At 42.1% G+C, this 21,430-nt stretch overlaps 1 protein-coding gene and 1 long non-coding RNA gene across 3 annotated transcripts; one reads left to right on the top strand and one right to left on the bottom strand.

The window, feature by feature from the left end:
* Positions 1 to 1,811: 1,811 nt before the first annotated feature.
* MED4 (mediator complex subunit 4) lies at positions 1,812 to 10,775 on the bottom strand. Of its 2 annotated transcripts, XM_069802703.1 has the most exons (8): positions 10,615 to 10,775; positions 8,229 to 8,295; positions 7,714 to 7,884; positions 7,272 to 7,329; positions 6,210 to 6,296; positions 5,318 to 5,449; positions 2,356 to 2,573; positions 1,812 to 2,214 (listed from the first exon to the last, which is right to left on the bottom strand). In XM_069802703.1, the coding sequence occupies exons 1-7, from the start codon at positions 10,719 to 10,721 to the stop codon at positions 2,401 to 2,403; spliced, it is 795 nt and encodes a 264-aa protein (XP_069658804.1). In that variant the 5' UTR covers positions 10,722 to 10,775; the 3' UTR covers positions 1,812 to 2,214; positions 2,356 to 2,400. The 2 variants fall into 2 exon arrangements, with proteins under 2 accessions (XP_069658804.1, XP_069658803.1); XM_069802702.1 differs by having other exon boundaries at positions 1,812 to 2,573.
* A 164-nt stretch (positions 10,776 to 10,939) lies between these two features.
* Positions 10,940 to 20,471, top strand: LOC138689160 (uncharacterized). The gene is made up of 3 exons (XR_011328011.1): positions 10,940 to 11,366; positions 13,790 to 13,855; positions 19,961 to 20,471. It is a non-coding gene; the product is annotated as an uncharacterized lncRNA (long non-coding RNA).
* The last annotated feature ends 959 nt before the right edge of the window (positions 20,472 to 21,430 follow it).

Consider the following 21,430-nt stretch of genomic DNA (forward strand, 5'->3'; position numbering starts at 1 on the left):
ACTAAACATTATGTTTACTTTGATTTTTGGTACTGTTGCTAAAAAGAAAAATCTATTATGTACGCTTCTAAGCCACTGAATAACAAAACACACAGTTAAAACCTCGTGGTTTTCTAAATTGCTTGTAATAGACAAAATTCACCTCAAATGGCATTATAGTTATCCAGCATTGAGAAAAATACTCCTGAACAGTATATAGTTTGGAGGACCGATGTGGAAAAAAAAAAAAAAAAAGAAAAAAGGTTAGGACGCATCTTATACTCAGAGTCTGATTTTATGCTAAGTGAACAATGCACAGAGCTGTCGTCTTACTGGTTTCTTAGGTGTAACACATTGGTCCCATTTAATCCTTTGAAAGACTACCCAACAACCCAGAAAAAGAAGCGGTCATTGCTTCTGTTCACTCTTGTTTATGTCTGGAAACAATCACCCACCTCCACAATATTTCAGTTAGTGAATCACATGATATACCCATGTAAGACTTTTGGGTAGACTGTACATTACACTTTCCATGACTATTAATTATCTCTATTTGTATTTCATTCCAAGAAAAGAATGTCCTTATAAATGAGCAGACAAAAGAGACTAGTGAGCTGTGACCGTGTCATAAAATGTGTTAAGGGAGGGTGATTTAGGGAAGAAAATACTAATCCTGTGGTACAAAGCATTAAGAAACTGCATTTTGCAGTATTGTGGATGATTCCGATCACACATTTAAGAAAAAACAATGTGAACTAGAACAGGCATAGGCAAGGTTAACTAGGATGATTGAGAGAGGCCAGGTGTATTGGGATTAGCATTAATTAAAAGAGGAAATAAGAGTTCTCTATAAAGACATTAGGAGTAAACACCAAAGAGGAAAAGCTGATACTGAATAAAGGTTAAAATATATATGTATATGAATAAATTTAGACTGCAAAATAGAGGTAACGTTTTAATAACTCTGAAAATACTTCCAAAAGGAACAGCCGAGACAAAGCCAAATTCCCCATTTCTCTTTTAAAACATAAACCACTGCCCTGTATTATGTGTCCTTCTCCTTTCTACATCCTTGTGCGACTTGTACATATGTTGGTAATATGTGGCAGTGTTACTGACAGTAGTATTTGAAAGATTGTCTGAGCAAATGAGGAAGGACCTGATTTATCAGATACTTCCTGCGAGGAATCTACAAAACAGAGGAGTGGAGAGAATTATGATCTGTGTTTCAGGACACAAACCTGAAATTGCCACAAGCAACAGTTCACATAAGTAACCCTCTGATCAAATCAGAAAACTAAAGAGAAAAGTAGCTGTCATAAAATGACTCCTTAAGCAAAACATAACAAGGAAAGGAAAGTGCCTTTGGGAAGATGAAAGAACATTATAGCTGAGGCAGGAAATGCAACTGCTGAAGTAAGCAAATTAGCAGGCTCAAAGAACAGAAAAAAATTATAGGTGGCAAGAATAGAAAAGTCTGTGAGCACTTTGAACTGAAAGGAGCTGAACCTGCAGTGTGCCCCAAAGCATGTCATCTCCAGGGTCCCAGGATGCTTAACCCAAGTATTGGTGAAGCCTTGTAAATGGGCACTCCACATCACTGCCTCAGTGTCTGCCCAGTTAATCAGTGTGCATCTGATAAAGCTCAGCTGAAAAGGACAGACTTTCAGTTCCTGACTCCTCAGCTGCTTCTAATACTGACTTGGCATTCTGCAACGGGGAAAACTTCTGAAAATCAATCAGAATTCAACCACATACTGGGATAAAGTGTGCTGAGTATTGAAGTTACAGAATAACTCATCTACGATTTAAGGTTGCAAAATGAAACAAAGTTACATCAAAGCTGGGTTTATTTATGACAAATCATTCATTATATATTACAATAATTACAAACTTTTTTTTTACACCTTATTGCCATATTTTTATTCTTGGCGCACACAAGATGATCAAGAATGTGGATTTAGGCAGTAACAAAGATATTAAAATTACAAATTTCATGTCTTATTTCTGTGCCATAGAAAAGGCTATCATCAAAAGAGTAAAGTTACTAACAAACATACAAGGGGATTCCCCTTACACCTTTTTTCCCAGGAACTTTTGTCATCTAATGTATAGTAAATATATATATATACACATGCATCTCTTGCAAACATACACATTCACACATTTACATCATCACTGGAAATTTGACATCTCTCCTCCAGCAGAAAGCTCCCAGTCATTTTACTTGAACATCTAATGGGAAAAAAAAAAATTCTGAAGTCCACTTTTTTAAATGCCACCCTATTTCTGAGCCAGCTGTTATCTTCTCCCTACACAGGGCCGCCAGCCTAACAAAAGGGTATTGCAGTTTGTGACAAACAGCATCCAACCTACCTTCACCACAGGAAAGGTCTACTAGGGATACTGTTCCTCCTGCACCTAGTCTGAGTCACTACTGCTGCTTGAGGAGTCTGTTGACATAACTTCTACATCATCTTCATTCTCTTTATTGTGTCCTGGAGGCTCCAACATGAAGTCATTACTATGATTAGGAGGTAGCATGTTCATTGACATATCACTTGACTGCCAAGGATACTGAGGAGCGAGCACGTCTGGAAAAAAAGGGGCATAATCAATCAAAACATCAGCTTTGTCTATCAACAAATTCAACAAGACAGCTCAACCAGAACTCCAATTTAAAATTAAAACAAATCTTAAAATCCTTCCTGAATTTTGGACAGATGAAACCCTCCAGTAACAGCTGGAAAAAATCTCATGATGGAGCCATTGTATCACCATAAAAGCCTGATCTGCCAGAGAGGCCCATTTATGTAGGTGGCTCTTGATCTCTCATCACTCCACTTCAAAACAGTATATATTCATACAGAGCTTTTCACCTTCAAAGCACAGTTTGAACTGACTTTACATTCACAACCACTGGCAGTAATGAAAACAGTCACCTTCTGTCAGTATGCAAAAATAGATGAAAACATTAGATCAAAGAAAATACTTAAGGTAGACCATAGAAATTCAGAGTAAAAGGTTTTATCCAAATTTGGTTGCAACACCTTGGTTACAGTTTTTCCAACAGCAAATATGGTGCATCAAGTGCAAAGGAGAAGAGCGTCCTACTACAAAACCAGGGCCACAGACAGAGATACCCGAGAGGTGGGAATGCCCCACTGTGCCCCAGCCAGGTCACCCTCAGTTGCCTCTGACTCCTCTCAGCTCTCACCATGTCTTCTCTTCTCCTCCTACTTCCAAAGCCACCCCACGCTGTACTCCCTACCAACCTACCCCCCACAGACAACATTTCCTAGTCTCTTGCTTCCCTGCCCCAAAATGGCTCCCATTTCAAAGCTGCAGTACACATCTACATGCCATTTCTGCTCCCTTTTAATTTATGCTCCTACTGCTGTGAGCTCTTCTCCACTGGGCACTGTAGCTAAGTCTATCCCATAGAAGAAACCAGCTATCTCCCACTTACAGCAAGAATTAAAAATAATTAGGCAGAGTCAGAAGCAAACAAAAGCCCACCACATGGGACTGTGAGTACAGAAAGAGAGGGCACTGTCTAAGCAGGGGGTCACATATGGCAGATTTACTCTCACGCAGGCGCTGCCTAACTCAGAAGCACAGAGACTCCACACACATAGCTTCTGATCTTTCGGTCTGCAGTCACCCGAGATTCCACTTACCAACTACAGCCACAGTCCCCTAATACCAGATGCATTACCCGGCTGTACAAATCTGACCCACCAGCAGATGCAAGGACGTAATGCAGCCTTCATGCCAGTTCTGTGCCGGCTTTAGGAAGACCAACCATAGTACCATGTGGTCTCATCCCAGCTGTGGTAAAGTTAACTAACTTTATTTGAACCAGCTGAGAATGTAAGCCAGTGGTTTACATCCTGTGGCCATGCTTCAATGCTGGAACCAGTCCACTATGAAAACAGGTTGAACATGTGTGCTAAGCAGCCTCAAAGTTTTGAGGCTACCAAGCAGCCCAGTGGCTGGCTTGCAGACTCAGTAAGGACTCACTAACTGGACATCTCTCCGCAGAAGTCTCTAGAAGGACTAGATGCCATAATTAGCATTCTCAAGACATGCCTCCACACACCAACAGATTCAGGATCCCTACACAAAATGCTGGGGCAGCTTCTACTTTATTTTAAATGAAGTTTAGGTGAACTTTCCCTCTTACCTGACAGTCTAGTAATCAGAGGATTTCCCCTGACACAGGAGACCCAGATTCAATTAACAACTTTACTTGAGGAGTTTAAATCCCACATTTTCCAGCTTCTCAAGGAAAAGTCCTAAAGAGTGGGGCCACACTCAGCACTTCCCTACTGGGTTGCTATGGACAGATGCTATGTCAGGGTCCCACTCCTATTCAGCTCACTGACCCATTTTATTCAAGGCCAGAGGTTTAGAAAGCAAGATGATGCAGAACTTCAGGTCACTTCCTAAGAGGGGACAATAGGATTAGACACATGATTGGAAACACAAAATCCAAGTTTACTATATCTCCAGTGGAGTCGTGATACAGGTTTTTTTAACATATTCAGTATAATTTTTGACAACAAGCTTTCCATAACACCTGCAAGTGGCTCAACAGACAGGGAAGAACTGTTACGGATCTCCTATGAATCCAAACTAAGAATTCTTCCAGAATTTAGTCTAACCGTGGTAGATTAATGCTGCACAGGCACAGAACCACTGAATTCCTGATTCAGTTACTGTAATTTACTGCTAAATTCTATTTTAGCATGAATGAATGAATCCTACTAAAGTCAATGGAAGTGTCTATTTCTCTAAGTAATTAAGGGATTAAAGCTCAATTCCTAGACTCAAGGTACTTACTACCTCACCAGCTGTCCTTTGCAATATCTTTTCAACCCAACACTTCCAAGCAAACAGTCTTGCTACATAGAGCGTAGACTTAAAGGAAGATAGAGGATGACAATAAACCTCTTTTCTTCCAAATACATCTTTCACAATTCCATACTTTGTCATCACTGCTAAGAAAAGTTTTCTTTGAAAATGCTTCTTTCTAATATGATTTAACATCACTTAATTTATAGCAATTTAAAATAAGCGAATTGGAAGGTAACTAAGTCAGTTTTGTTTATATTGACTTGGTTGTAGTGTCTGCAGTATGATTTAGCATGAAATGACATAAAGTTAACAATTAGAAATTGCATAATTTTATTTACTAGACCTTCACTGCTAAGGAACAACGTTAGCCGTAATTTTCATTATTTTAACTCTGACTTGCCTTTGCTAAGGGAAATGTGTAATTGCTATGACTGTACAAGGAATAAAGAAAAGCAAAACAAAACCAAATTTCTCTTACCTGGCAGTCTGCCTGCTGCAAGTGCATCCCCTGGTAAGTGTCCATTAACTCCATTGGTGGATGGGTTGTTCATCTGACCCAAGAGACCACTCCTCATTTCCAGATCTGTAGGATATGGCCTTCGTGGGTCCCCTGTAAGAAAAAAGCAAAGGAATGTTTTTAAATATTTAATAATTGTCTTGCAGACATTAACTTCTTCTTCAGTGCCTAGCTTCCTGACCAAAAAAACCCATACTCTGATTGCTTGGATCAGCAATGAGCATCATACCTGTTTTGTTAAAATCTAAGTCTGTGTCTTTCACTTAGTTTTTCTTTGTTCATTCAAACTTGGCAGAAAAAGCACATTAAAACACAAAACAAAACATGTTTAGAAGATATCTTTGCTCTCCCTGCTACTTCACAGCTAAACAGCAAAGACAGGAATCGGAAAAAAACCATTCTCATTTTGGACAAGGAGGATAGTTGCCAAAATTGAAACCTGATATAATGAAAGCCCAGCTTTGGACTCCACCGATTACCAACATCCTCTGAAAAGAATATTGTAAGGGGCAGGAGGGAACACAACCAAGCACATGGCAAAGCCTTGAACATATTTGGTTCTAACTTATAACTGCGGCCAACATTCAGAGGAAAAAAGCAAACAAAGGAGAGCAGAGGAGCCCAGTCAGTTAATGGAAGCATGCATTTTCACAGCCTTTTGAAGAAGTACGTAAAGCCTATAGGACTTTGGGTATCTATTTTTGTTGAAAATATTACATATAACAGCTGAAAACAATGTTACTCTAATAAACCCCAGTGTTTTCTGCTTCATAAAAGCATTATAAGACCAGATACTGACCATGCTTTATTATTATTAAAAAAAAATATCTATTGTCATAAACATGATGGTTACCTGGTACCCATGTCAGAGGGGCACAAACAGCATTGCTAGCACTGATCCTGTGGGCGTATTTAATTATTTCTTCAGAGGAAATGGCACCTGGAAGAATGGAAGAAAAGTTACTATATTCTCAAGAGATTGCATCATTCAATTATTCCAGAGTATCAGACACTAATATCTAAAAGATTGGGAATGTAATTTTGTCAAACTTTTAAGAGCATGCTTCAAACGCAATGACTGCTTAGAGGATTCTTAGACTATGCAAAGATGAGCTTTTGAGATGAACTGATTTTACAGCCATGAGTTCAGTACACCTTCAATGTCAACAGTTCTTCAACCTTGTAAAAAACACAACCTTATCTCTTAAGCAGTGTACTTGACAAGCACAATTTGTAAGAAAACTTCAGCACCTGCTTTATTATGAAATTTTCCATAGGAAGGAAATTTTTTTGTTTGTTCAGTAATTGTAGAGCATATGTGTAATAGCCCTTCTAAATGTGTGCCTGTATTACAGTAATAGAAACTTTATGAAATTCCTTGATTTTTTTAGATGAATGATGAATAACAAAATGATAAAAGACACTGTAAAAATCACCAAGAAAACGCCTCCCACAAAAAAACCCCAACCCAACAGTCAGTTTAGGTTTATAAGTGCCACAGAGTGGCAGGAATTGCTACAAATACAAACCAGTATCACCAGCTAGTCAGTCTTTCAAACACAATGCACATGCACACAAACATTCTCTCCCTTTCCTCAGTAGACCTACTGAGGCAATTTGATGAGACACTTAGGTAATCAGATATACTATTATCAGTCCAAGAAGAGTGTTGAGACACTTGAATTTAAGTTTAATATTAAAGATATGTTTGCCACAAAAAAAGAATTCATTCCTGGCTTTAGTCTGAGGAAATGACTATAGGTTCATAATGAAATGGAAATGTTGACATATAAAGCATCCAAAATATGCGATGGTAGAATTAAAAAAAAAAAAACCCACACAACCCTAACTTGAGCTCACTACCAACTTTCTTTACAACAGCATTTATGTAATATGTACAATCACAGATACTCACCTTTTCTTGCCTTTTCAATTGATTTCAGCTTTTCCTTTGCTTGGTAAACAGCTGTTGCCTAGTTGTAAAAAAAACCAAACAAACTAAACCAAACCTTCAATGCATCTTTAATTTGTAAGCTTCTGCATAAAGTTGGCTCTGTGAATAAACCCTTGCATATGATTGCATTTTAAGAGAGAAACTATTCAGTGAACATTTTCAAAACGTACAGAGATAAAGTAGGTTTGGAAGAAAATTAGCACTATAAAACAAAACTGAATACCATGATAACTAAACAGTATTGGACTACTGAAATAAATAAAAAAAAAACCCAAAACAAACCACTAAGCTCTTCGACGTTTTAAATATTTAAATCTTCTCAAACTAACACACCACCACTTTCTCTAGAACAACCTTTTTCACAATTAGATGCTCAAAAGCAAACACATCATTATGAACTTACCAGTATGTGCTCTGCTTCTTTTAGTTGCTTCTGCAGCTGCTGAATATCATTATCCCTCTTTTCTACTACCTTTTCTAAAAGCTGCATTTCATGATGGATTTTCCCCTGATCAACTGCCAACTTCATTAGCTCTTGAAACTCTCCATCTCTCTGAATCAGCAGTTCCAGGATCTATTGAACAAGAGTTTTGTAGAACTTTTAATTTAGCTAAAGTAACAACACACCCTCAATCGTGCTGCAAAGAAGAGCAACTGACATCCATGAGAGTATTTCTGTTGGCATGAAAAATGAAACAAAATTTCTTCTTCTCTTTACAAAAACAGCCTATGAAGCACACAACAAATGAACAAACAAACAAACAACAACATGAGGACCAAGAATGCCTTTGTAGTGGGACCAAAACCTCATCATCACCGTTAGCCTGAGCATAGGCAAGGACAAAGGGAAAAAGAAAAAAAATTAGAAGTAAAGCATTGTGCTTACGGAAAGAAATACAGTTTAGAAAGTCAGCTTACCTGGCCCTCCTCTCCTGGTTGTGGAAGCTTCTGGTTTCTTGAAATTGCCAAAATTTCAATTAATTCCCTGAAAGGAAAACTCTGTGTTTGTGCAATTTTCTAGGGCAATATTCATAAATCATATCAAGTCATCCCAAAACTGACAGAGTACTGATATCATTACAAAAGTACTCACGGACTCGAGTATTTTATAGTACAGTGTTGGCAGGGATTTCTCAACTAAGAGTAATTCTGTGGATAGTCTCGTGATTGGAGCACGTTTTCTTCTTTGTTCTTTGAGCTCATGAAGTGCTCATGTGTATTTGTACTCATGAAACGTGCTAAGCTCCTGCCAAACTACATAAGACATAAGCAGAAGCTGAGACAAGAAACAGCACAATGCAACGCATTTGTAGCCTTCTACTGCCTTTGTTGCAAGAGGGCATGAAAGTCGTCTTCACTATTTTACTTCTCTACTTGTCCTCCATTTTTTCACAACAGAGCATATTTCACACATGGGTTTAGAGCAATTAAGTCTACGCTTTCAAACACCTGAAGAGTTTGCTGTGAAACTACTTTTACAACAACAAGTACTTCCACAATGGTATATTAGCTGTATATCAAACACACAAAAATACCAAAAACCTAATAATATTCTGGTGTAGGTTAGAAGTGCTTCTCAAACAAACCTCTTGATCACATTTTCAGATGCCCATTTACTTTGCCACTATTCTGAAAAGCCATCAAGAACCTCAGAGGGGACTCACTAAGCAACAAGACCAAGATGCAAACAGGCGTTTTCTGTAAATTCAGCAAACTTATTTGGCTTCTAAGGCTATGGATGTCAGTTCAACACTATGCATGAGTAACTCCCTAACTGAAGACACTGTCCTTGGAACAGTACTGATGCTTTGCTTGGTCCAGTGCAAGCTGCTCAGTGGGATGTACGACTAATACAGCAGTGGGGCCAGAACCTCGAAATGAAAACAGGTACTTTTCAAAATGTCTGAAAAAGCCCCTCACCAGTAAAGCTCTAAATAGAATCTTGGTCTGTGTCTCTTGGTCACGCCTGAACACTAAACTGATCTAAACCAATTAGAGAATAAAAGAAACTTGTCATTATCACTAAAGCTTTATTCTACCTGACCAACACTGAGCAGTAGCAAATAAAATCTGTTGTAAGTAGGTCACCTACTGCCATCAAGGCTGATGTCATGGAGGGCTGTAATTCTGTCCTGCGTTAGCTGGATAATGCATAGGCGCAGACTCAAAACTATACAAAGGCTACAGATTAGACATGTTGCTTGATTTTGCCCCTACCACCAAACCAGTATCATGACTGTGAAAGGCATACCTCCACGGTGCTGCAACACTTTGCTAATCAACAGAAAGATTCACTAAATGCTGCTGAGGGTTGCTCTGGATTCATTATGGTAGAATATTAGTCCCAAGATTTTTTTTTTTTTTCCTTAAAGTTTAGCTAAAGAGCAAGTCTTCTCCCCCCCCCCCAAACCCACATGTTCTCCAGCAACATGTATGTCACAATAAAATCTAAAACTGAAAACAAAACCTAACCAGAAACAACAAGAGCAACTGACCAATATGTTGTCCTTGTCCTACCAGTGGTAATCATACAAAGTGAGGCAGCCACATAGCCACATAACATATGGGTTATTCCCTCTGAAAAAGTTTTCCTAAGCTTCTGCTCTCCTCGAGAGGAGGACAATAATTAGGAAGCAGTTTAACTGCACCCCCAGCCGTGCCTCCACAACATGGTGGACAACTTGGACAAGGGTTATTGGTCCAGCCTCAATAGCACCGAATTAAGTATCTGAGCACTTACATCACTCCAAAGATGAGCTCTGCCGCCTACTTTGAGTGAGTTTAACACTAATACAGGTAATGACCAGAACGGCTTAAGTCATGCAACACCACCTGCAAATTTCTGACATAAGCATAATTTTTAGCGACCAAGAAAAAGCCTAAAATCGGTGCGTGCATTCCACAGGAAACGCAGGTGTCGGCCAAAAAAGAAAAGCAAATGGAAGAAGAAGGAAGCTCTCCTTCTGCTCTGAGGATAGGAAATAAAGCACCGCCCATGCTTTCCTACCGGGGTGAGAGCTGTGGAGCACCGGGCCGGACCGAGCCCCGGGCCGGACCGAGCCCCCCCCGCCCCCGGCGCAGCACCAACCCCTCTCCCGCAGGAGCCGGCCTGAGGACGGCACGGCAGGAGAGCAGGAAAAGGGGCCGGGCCGGGCCGGTCTCTCCTCCCGGGGCGGGTGAGGTCAGGCCGGTCCCCTCACGTACAGCGCCGAGCACCCTCACCTCACCCCCGGTGCCCCGCCGCCGCCGTCTGGGGCCGTCCCATCCGGGCACCGGGAGCGGTGGTAGGGGCAGAGCGCGGTACCTTGCCAAGAGTTCGAGATCCTCCAGCGCCGCCAGGAGCCGGTCCCGGGTGCTGCTCCGTTCCCCACCTCCCCCGGTGGCCGCCGCCGCCGCCGCCGCCGCCGCCATCACGATCCCGGTCGCGGACCCGAGCGAGAACCTCCTCCCGGCGGGCAGTCGGCAGCGCCCCCTGGCGGCGGCGGAGGTGCGAGTTGTAGCGGCGGGCGCATGCGCAGAGCGGCCTCGCTCCTCCTCCCCCCGCCCTTCGCCGTGCGGCGCGCGGGTGGGCGGGAAGGGGCTGAGGGGGGGTAATGGCGGCCCTGAGGAGCCGAGGGAGCTGGGGGAGAGGGTGGCGGTGGGAGCGGAGAGCCGTGGGTGTGAGGGGAAAAGAGGTCACATCTGCCTCGGCGAGGCCAGATGCGTGTTTGTAAACGCCGTCTGTCTGGGGCTGGGTCGTTACACAAGGTTCTGCGCTTGTTGTTCTGTTGATACGCGTTTCCAGTCCTCGGCTTTCCACAGAAGAGCCTTTAAATGAGGTTCAGATGTACGCTAAAGACACAGAAAACGAACTGCAGAGAAAGGACTTGCGACTGAATTACGTCTTAACTTTTTTAAGTCAGTGTCTGTGGGTCCCGATGTCCAAAAACCCCTTAGGTGCTGTTTATCAGATGGAGGAAGAAATACTGCTTTACTAATGGCTGAAGAAAGTGAAGTGGCTGAAGACACCCGAGCTTTAAATCAGAGACCAGAGCTTTTCCCTGGGCCGGCTGTCCTGTAAGTGACCGCAGCCAGCAGTGACCTGCCTGACATGCTGACGTAGAGCGATCTATCTGTGGAGGCGAAAGGCAGCTTTGCATCCATTACAGAGGTCTGCACATGGTGATCGGGGCAGGTAACAAGATGCAAATCCTGCCCCCGATCCTGCCAGCCCTTGAGCAATAATTAAAAAATACTGGTCTGGGGTTTTTTTTTAGATGTTGCTGTATATGGGCTGGTGCTGTGAACAGGCCTCTGGGTGGGGTCACAGTGAAGCCAGTGGAATTTTTTTTATAGTCATCAAACTTTCAGTAATGTGAAGAGACTGAGAGAGAAGCCAGGGTGGAGGGCAGATGAGGGAGAACAGAGTGAAAGCTAATCTGAGGCCAGGGTTTATAACCAGGGCAAGCACTTCCACAGAAGAGCAGGGAGTCCCCAGACCCCACGTCCTTCTGCTGTCAAGCAGCTGCAAATCCTGCCTGCCAGCAAAAAGCTATTCTCTCCTGATTAGAGAAAGCAGTAGATGAATGATAACATCCCTGACTCCTCTGGTGTTTACTCTGATTACCTTTTTACTTTCCGCAATAAGTATGTCTGTGAGAAATTTACACTTATTAAAAAAAAAAAAAAAGTCCAGAAACTCATTAGTCAGTGATCCTTTGAATGTTTAAATAAGCCATCCAGCATTGTGAGATTTGTGATAAAGCAATGAGATTTGGCAGCCCTGAGAAGACGGTAACTCTGCCAACAGGAGTTATTTAAAATTCACTTACAATATACAACAATCCTCAATGTTCTGATTGTAGATAGTTTGGGAATTCTCTTTATATAGCAGGTAAAATCTCATCAAATAGTTCTGCCCTTTATATAACTTTTGCTTGCTTCCCCTCCCTCCCCCCCCATATTTCTCTGATTTTGTTCAAGGAAAGATGTAATCGGCGATGCTGTCTGGTTGTGCATCCAGTTCACTGATTTGTTAGTGTCTGTATGGGTGCATAAACAGAAAGAAATAGCAACTTCGAAAACAAAGCAATCCTTCCGCTAAATCATTTTCTTCCTCATATTCATTTTGACACCTGAATTATTTAGACCTGAAGCACTTCTGATATATTTCAGGGCCATAATACTAGTTTCACTAGAGGTAAAAGCTTGTGGCGTTAAGAGGACACCCAAACTTGACAGGCCAAGGAGTGAATATGGGTTATAGGAGGTTCCTGTAGGCTGATTTTTCCCTCTCCTTGTGCCCAGGAGCCTGTTCTCTCCCTTCCTTTTGAGAGCAGTACTTCTTGCACCCAGGCAGGCCAATGCCACCAGTCTTTCACTGGAGCAGCCGCCCTTCTCTCCCCACTTCTCAAACTGCTGCCCGCTTCCAGGCAACATGGACATCATCCACCTGCTTTCTACTGCCCAGTCCTTCCCCTTTCCTTGCCCTGCAGATGCAGCAGTGGCTGGGAAGTGCAGGTCCACAGGCAGAGTCTTAGTTGTGCTCCTGCCTCAACGTGGGAGGACAGAGTGAGACCAGAGGCATCAGGGAATGCCTGCCTGTGCCAAGACACAGCAAGTCATTCAGACTATGTCAGAGGGGTCGTCTCCTGCAGGACAAAGGGAAAGGCTGGGTGAAATGGGCTCACGCCCCAAACTTGCCCCGTGGGCCCATTGCTTTGAGACTGAGTGGATAATTTGCTGAATAGACTTCTGAAACACTCGCCCGTACAAAACAACAGAGCCTCTGTCTCCCCAGTGTTGGTTCCTCTGTTTCCTCAGTTCTTCAGTGCTTTTGGCCTTCTTTCCCCTGAGTAAACTTTTTTCATAGTTGTGTTGGTTTTGAGCCAGATCTGCTTCTTTAAAGCTCATGCCCCTCCTGAATAACTAAGCATTGTTCCCGATTTTTTTCAGTAGTCTGAGAACTTTTAGGTTGTGCGGCCATGAACATATCTTTCCGTCCACAGTGAGACTATTAGACATTTCAGAGCTCTTTCATTTCAGATTGTCTTTTCAATGGCATACTGAATGTATTATTAAGAACCTGGTAGCACAACCAAAAATAGCTTATTTTATCCTGTTCAGTTGAGTCTTGTCTTTTCCAGAATGGGCCTTTAAGTGATGGTCTGCAGAGCAAACTGATCCCTGTAGGCAGATCCATGAGCAGCCAAGCTGTTCTAATAGTTCACCAACACTGAGAAGCTGAGATGTTCCTGACTCCTCATCTCCCAACCACAGATTTTCACCATCCCTTAGCTCCTCCTTGGTGTTTGCCATATGCTTCCATAAGCCACTTCAACTCAGTAACAAGACAGAGGAATATTTAATTTGGGAGGGGGTGTTCATTTCCTTCTGGGTTAGTGTATTGAACCATGTCTTCAGAGTGCAGTTTTATATTACAGCTAATATAGTAAGACCATGGGCTAATGCTGAAAAGTGCAATCTTCATCTCTCTCCAGCCATGTATTCTGTCTTGCTCCCCCTTACGTGAGGTCCAGTAACTGTGAGACTGCAGAATGAATCAGGTGAGCAAACCAGTTCAATGGAAAACCATTGCTTTTCTGGTGGATTTGTTTTCTGTCAGATGAGCTTGTTGAAGCAGTTGACTTCAGGGCTGGCCATTGCGAGGTCACTAGACGCAAGGGACTATGTGGCCAGGGGAGGGAACAAGGGATGCTACTCTTGCTCAAGTAAAATTCAGGCCTAGGATTCCTCTGGTGCAAAGCCTTTTCTTCCAACACACTATTGCAATTTCTTAACTCCTGGTGTACTCCCTTACTTTTCATGAACTGGAGGATCACTTTGGAACTTGGAAGTTGAGCTGTAGAGAACCTCATGTAAGAAGCCCAAGGCAGATATGTGTTTCAGTTTCAATCTGTACCTTTTCCAGGCTACAGTGCTCTTCAGCTGTCTTCTTACTTAGGCATCGGAGACACTAAACATCAAGTGTTCAACTGGTCAGTGTTCGGTATACCACACCTTAAAATAATAATGGAAAATATTGACTACAGAAGATACGTAACTGCTGAAGGCTCTCAGGTGTCTGACCATGTGTAATAAAACTTTGCAAACAGTACAAATAAAAAGGCAAGGAGGATAAGCAAGGAGAGCAAGTGGGAAAAAGAACAGAACAAATAATCATTTCCACTTCCCCTAGATAATGCAAAAATAAAATCCTTTCTGTCAAATATCAACTAAAATAGAATTCAAACATCTTGAGCACTGCTTGGAAGGATGCCACAGCTGTACTTTGGCCTGTGGAGATGAGAATAATTATCCCTTATTTGTCAAGCTGTCTTTACACCATTAATATTTTTAAATGCCTCTGATAAATCATCCATTTCTTATTGCTATTTAAAAAGAAATCTTTATTTCCCTGCTCACTTATGTTGGATAGTGATTTTAGACGGATGAGGTGAGAAAGAAAAAAAAGGTGGTTTTGCTTAGCTGGTGTAATTCTAGAATACATTAAAGATGAGGTAAAAATAGATAATACTATGAGCCAAAGCTTACTTTTTTTGTGGAAGGAGTGTGAAACACTAGTACATATGGCCAAAACCAGAGTTTGGTACGCCATTCCAGACTGTTCCAGCACAAAATCAGCTCTGCTTTGAACTATATTAAACCTGAGTTACACTGATTTCTCCTGGTGTAAATTTGGGCACAGAGCCCTCAAGACAGGAAGTCACCCAGGCAGAAAGCAGTCGTGGCTTTCAGTCTGCTGGAGGGCTTGTTGGGACCGCTGCTGCCTATGAAGTAGGAGGTGTTGAGTGGGAGAGAGAATCAAAACTGGCCCTGGATAGTGAGGGGAGATAAAAAAAAAAAGAAAAAAAAAGAATGTCCTTTGAAAAGGGAAAGCTTGTTTGACAGCTTGGCCACTAGAGATACTCATAATCCTGCCAAGTGTTCCCAGCAATAAAGGAAAATTTGGGGGCGATTAAATATGAGATTGTTTCCCTCATGAAGCTAAAAGTTAACGCTTACTACTTGATGAAATAAAATGTTCAATTAGGGATAATGAGACTCCTGGGGTAACCCCCCAACATATTAATTTTGCATCTTCATTAAGTTAAACTTGTTTATTTGGAAAAAAAATCTTATTTTACTTGCAGCTCCTGCTGTAACCTGTTTACCAAACACTACTGGGACACCCACACAAGCTTCTATAGAAGCCAGGCTGAAATTTAGAGTTGTTTACTTCCCCTCACAAAAAAAAACCCAAGGGCAGCGATGACAGCAGCAGTCCCTGCTCTCCCACATGCTGAATTCAAGCTAGGCTGATAGGAGTTGTAATTTACTTATGATGAGTCTCTTCCCACACCTCCCTCATCCTTTTATTGTGCCCCATTGCCTGCTAAAGATAAAGCTGTCATCTCTTCCCGTTTAGACTAGGTCACCTGTCTTTTAACTGGGTGAGTTCATCTTCTGATCTCCAAGATGCTACTCAGATTTGCACCTGCTTCACAGGAATGCAACTTCCAGACAGGTTTTCAAGTACCTGCAACTGACATCAGCTTCTGCCCATGAGATTCAGAAAGAGCAGAACACCAGCCAGAAATAGAGGTAGCTGGCTTAAATTAGCTGTGAGGACTGAGTTCTAGGGTGGAGATAAAAAGGAAGATTTATTTAGAACCCTGCAAGAGCAAAAATGAAAAAAAAAGTGGTTTCTCTCCTACCAGTTGGAGGTGGGTAAAGGTAAAATTCCTTGTGAAAGATGAGTCTTGGGAGAAGTGAGGCAAGCTTTTATTGGCAGCTGAGAAAACAGTATGATAAACTATTCCAAAAGCAATACAGAATGACTTGTACTCAGCAGCCAAGTAGGATCCCATGGGAGATTCTGAAACCTAACAAACTACTAACAATGCTGGTTCCATGTGAAATGAGGGGAGAGTTCATAGCTGTTAAGCCTGGGAAAGACTATTACCATCAGTAGTAGTCTATCCTGTGTGAAGCAGGCCTTACAATTACACGCATGGATCTCTTCAGGACTGTGCCATTTATTTGGACATTAACATATGCAGAAAGGAATCCCGCTCTTAAGTGCTGGCAGATTTATTATGTCTGTAGATGAGTTGTTCAAGCGTTAGTGGTAGGGCCAGGTGAGGAAATACTGTAGTTCTGATCATCCACAAACATAGATACTGAAAGCACATTGAACATTCTTCGTTAGTGACTTATGTGGATGCTTTTAGGTGGCCAAGAGAGTCATCGTATCTGCTTCCAAAATGGATGAAGCCATTCAGCAGCATTGTCAATGCAGAATCAGAGACCGCATCTCAAATTCACACCAAACCTCCCTCCAGTAGACAAATCCTAACTACAGTTCATGTTTGCTAGTGTCCTGTCTCCTTTTTAGCTCAAACTGTGACATAGCATTGACATGAGGTCATTAAAAGCCATGCAGTCTTACCATGCCACCTTGTGCTAGATAGGTGGCAGTCAATGAAAATAATCTGCCAAGAGTTCATACATAATTAAAATAAATGTATCACTCTATCCAGGGCATTTTGAAACGATCCTCGGTGTTTTGCCTGTTTAATCTAAGCTTCTTGTGCCAGGAATTATCTCTTGTGCCTTGTAAGGACACAGAATCTTGCTCAGATCCAAGCTGCTTGTCAGAATTTCATACGTTTTATGGCAACGCTAGCACTGGAAAATGCTTCGTTAAGAGCCGCTTTGTAGGCATGAACTTGGGCTCATAAAGCATATATGCAAAATGTACTGTGGAATACAGAATGTGAAAACCAACCAGCACAATCTGTCACGTTTTTACAGACCTTGAAAAGTGTCGTGACAGGAGAATAATTTACATGTTGTTGTTTCTCTTAACCTCACCAAATTCCTTTCTTAATCCCTCACCTGCCCTGCCCCCACCCCAGAGATAGTCCTTAAAATAGGAGGGAAGGTGGCCAGGCTGGGATTGCATGTAATTCTTGTCCCCAGGTGCTTCATAAATCACACTTAGATTATCTGGTAATAAAGTTGGCAATAAAAAGGATGCCGTAGCAGTGAGTTACAGGCATTTGCAGGTGGTATGGCAAGGAGTTCACCCCAGGGAACCCTCTTACTCAGTCGTCTGCTTTTTCCCCCATGGTATGCCTTGTGCTTCTAGTTCTCCCTTGTCTCTGATTTTGTTCTGGTTACTCAGGGCCTGAGTCATACACCTTGAAATAACAGTCACCCTAATTTCCAAATTCAAGCCTCAAAGACACATGAACAATTATGGTGCTTCAAGAAATTAAGGCTCAATTTTGCCAAGGGTTGACCTTGTGAAGTGCCAAGCTTTCTTGCCCTCAGTTGAACAGCATGCCTCTCCCTCTGTTTAGCTTTAAGCTTTGGACTCGTTGCTTGCAATTAAGCACATATTTAAGCTGTTTGGTAGATTGTGGCCTGAGTGTACAGTACCTGGCAGATTCCAGTCCTGCAGGACAGAGTACTCAGGGACACATCTGTGCTAGGGCTGCACGAGTACATTTATTCTAGATGCTGATAACTCTACCAAGTGCTTCTATATACCCTGCCTTCCAAGCCATGACATTTTATCCTATAAAATACAGTATAGTTCTAATGTTCCTGGAGCATTTCCCCAAGCTGGAATTGCATCCAGTATGGATGCAGGCAAGATGCTTATAGAATTGTGGGCAGTTGTATGAACTAAGTGGGTTGCTTCTGGTATGACCACTCCACTGTCACAGGAGAGTATCCTTCCACATTCACCCAACAGCTCAAACTCCCTACACAACCAGTATAGATCAGATGTTAGTGCTGGAGATGGCACTATACTGTACTCTTCCTGCCAGCACTGACAATACCTTTCTGTTAGATGCAGCTGCAAGCAAAGTCAAAGAATCTCATGGAGTTATGTCTAAACTCCAGAACCCAGGAGTACCTCCACGGTAGTCCCAAGTCGAGACATATGTCTCTGGTACGTTGGGGTGAGCCTTGGATGTGTACCAACCTATCCTTTTGCCTCACCCACTTCTTTATATGTTCGTTTCATGGGAAATAAATAAACTCAGGCCAAAAGGCAACCATGACACATTCTTCCAGACCCCCAAGCAAGTAACATACTGTCGGGTATTCCGGACCTGCCTTCTGCATGTAGCCACATGCCCTGTGTTGTTTTAGGGACTTAAGGCCTTCTCTTTCTGTTAACTCATACCACGTGTCTTAGAATACAGTTTTAAAAAATTATTTTTCATGAAACACAGGTAATTTCATCAACAACTTTGCTTTTGTCTCTGTGAAAAGGCTATCCTATCTCTCTGGCACATTTACAGTATGGGATTTCTACTTCTCTCAGGCTATCAGATGCCTTGCAAAGGTGTCCCTTGCTCGTTAGGGTCCCACATAAAACTCCTGTCTTATGAATTCACACATGCCTTTGATTCTGTCATCTCCCTAGACAGTTGCCTTTCTCACCAAAACACTTAATCCAGGTACCAAGGTACGGCCTCCCAAGAGAGGACCATGCCAGACTCTGCAGAGATAAAATCCTAAGCCCATAACCCTCCTTCTCACCCAGATCCTCTTCCTGGCCTGAACACAGATGCCAAGAGAACAAGAAATGCAGAGTTTGAAGGAGAGAATAGTGCTTTTATAAATAGTAGCCTAATGCTACAGAGTTTTGTAAACAAGAGGAGGACTCAATACCGGTTTTTCAGATTATTTATGCAAGGAAATAATACAGAAATTCTGTTCTGATATAAGCAGTTAGAAAAAAGTTTTAGATTTCGATAAATTCTGCCCTTAAAACTTAAAAATCTTTAAATCTTAAAACTTTTGCAGAGAGACTTTAGTTTTGCTGGTTTACATTATTTTAGTGTCTGTTTGCTGCAGTCCTTGTACAAGTATTTGCTGTTAATCCCATGCACCCGATTACCTCAAGGCTTGTTTTTATCAAAACAAAATGCTGTGGTTTGTTTCAACATCTGAACATCAGAGGTAGGTTAGCTGGAGAAGCCATGCAAAGTCCCTAGTTTCAGACTGACCTCTGGCAATCCTACCTCCTGGCGGAACAACATCATGTGCTCTCTTCCAAACACCTGACATGCACTAACTTTCCAGAAGTAATAGTATGTAGGAAGGGAATCTAACCCTCAGTCAAACCCCATTCCCTCTATCTCTTGGAGAGATGACAACCTTCTACTAACAGAAGGAGAATTGAAACAAGTCCTTTCCAATTTGAAGTTTCACACATTTACAGGAATATGCTAACCAAAGTTTGCGGAAAATAAAATGGAAAGTGATGCAGAAGCTAAAGTAACTTCACGTGCTATATTCAAAGCCAGACTGTGAATGGATTTCTTGAAATATCAAATTTTAACTGTAAAAAACCTGTCAGAATACATCACATATGAACACCGAAAGACATTACAGACTGCAGAGAGATGAATATCTGTGATGAGAAAAACAACCCAACTGGCATGTAGAGGAATGCTTAAAGCCTCCTTTGTTATGACGACAGTAAAAATACACATCTATTTTCCTAGAATAACAAAGCATTCATTCTCTCTCCTGCTTGGAGCTGTTGGGCATTTACAGCGTGTTATTAGCAACTGTACAAATGTCTTGTGTTTTCAAAAATCAAAGGAATTAGTGAGTAAGGAGAATTAATACCTTCCCTATAGCCCTGCCTCTGGGTTTGCTTATGCATTTTGCTTTAAGGAGTCACTGGATTAAAAAATGTGATCTATGCTGGAATCAAGGACTGGCGCCCAAGACCTCCATCTCTCAGGGAGCACCTCTATAATTAAGGTACAGTGTTGGGCTTCCTATTATTGCTTGTGCTTTTCCTGGCTTTGTGATTCTTCTGTGCTTTTTTGTCCAGTGGTCTCTGCTGCAGGGGGGAAGGCTCGTGCAGCTTAGCCTCCTAGCTCCGGCATAAAAAGCTCCCCTTTGAGAAGAAGGGAGCTGCAGGTTTGAACACCATCCCTCTGAGGAGGACCTGGATAGAACGCTGATCTCTTTTTTCCTTTGGTGGATATTCAAACCATTAAGAATTTCTCCTTGGAGGCCATGTTTCAGCAAGACACACATTTGTTCCCAGGGAAAGAGCTATTTTCCTAAATCTAGAAGTGAATGAAAGGAAGGAGGGCTCAAAATATGTTCCAGTCTCATCATACAGAAGTCTAAATCTGGGAAGAGGAAGAATCTCAGCTCTCCTCTTTGCCTTCTCATTTCCCACTGGCTGGTTTCAACAGATGCTGCTCTCCCTTACTCAGAGTTTTTGTTGCTAGGAAAAGGATGCACCACTGCCTAACTCCCTCTGTTCCTGGAAGGGGGGAGAGAGATGCCTAAATCAAGCTCATGAATTACAGTCCTTGAGTACCTGCCTAGAGCCTGAGTCCCTTTTGAATCTTCCCTTTTTGTTCCTAGTGCCTAAGCTTGAAAACGTGCCTACATGCATATTAAAAAAGTAAAAGGTTGCTAAAAAGGCAAAGTATCTTTCTCTCCATTTATGCCATCAGCTACAAGTTTGTACCCCTTCCTTTGCATGAGCTGGCCTTGTGTGCAGTGGTCCAATTCAGAAAACAGATTCCTGAAGAAACAAACCATTTTCTGACAGGTTAGATTCTAGCTCCCTGAGCGTGGTTTGTCTTCTGGTTCCAATGGCATCAGTGCCATGCAAGACATGAGGCCAAAACGTGCAGGAAAGGAAGAAATGTGTGAGTGAGGAGGGAGGGGGAATCAGGCAGCAGTAGCCCAAATTTAGAGCAGCTTATGCTGTGTTGGAATCATACTCCAAGGTACGGTTTGGGCTGTTATCTGCCCAGTGGGTTGCCATCATCCGTACCTCCTGTAAAATCTGTTTGAACTGCACACTGAGTCCCAAAATAGATTAGATATCACCCACTGTAGAGTTTTGCAATTCAAAAAAAAAAGACTTGGCAATGAGCAAAGCCCAAGGGTGGGGTTTAATGTGATGCTGCATGCGATTTAACAGCTTGCTGCTGCTGAAAGGGGGCTGCTCATCTTCTTTTTCTCCTGTGTTTCCTCCCCCACAGGCACATGCCATTAATGCTTGCCTTGCACCAACTCCAGCATTCATCTTGCACTTAGTTTAAGAGTGGGTCAGTTTGTCTTGCTAACCGCGTCAG

This window comes from Haliaeetus albicilla, chromosome 15 (assembly GCF_947461875.1).
Source record: "Haliaeetus albicilla chromosome 15, bHalAlb1.1, whole genome shotgun sequence".
Lineage (NCBI taxonomy): Eukaryota > Metazoa > Chordata > Aves > Accipitriformes > Accipitridae > Haliaeetus > Haliaeetus albicilla.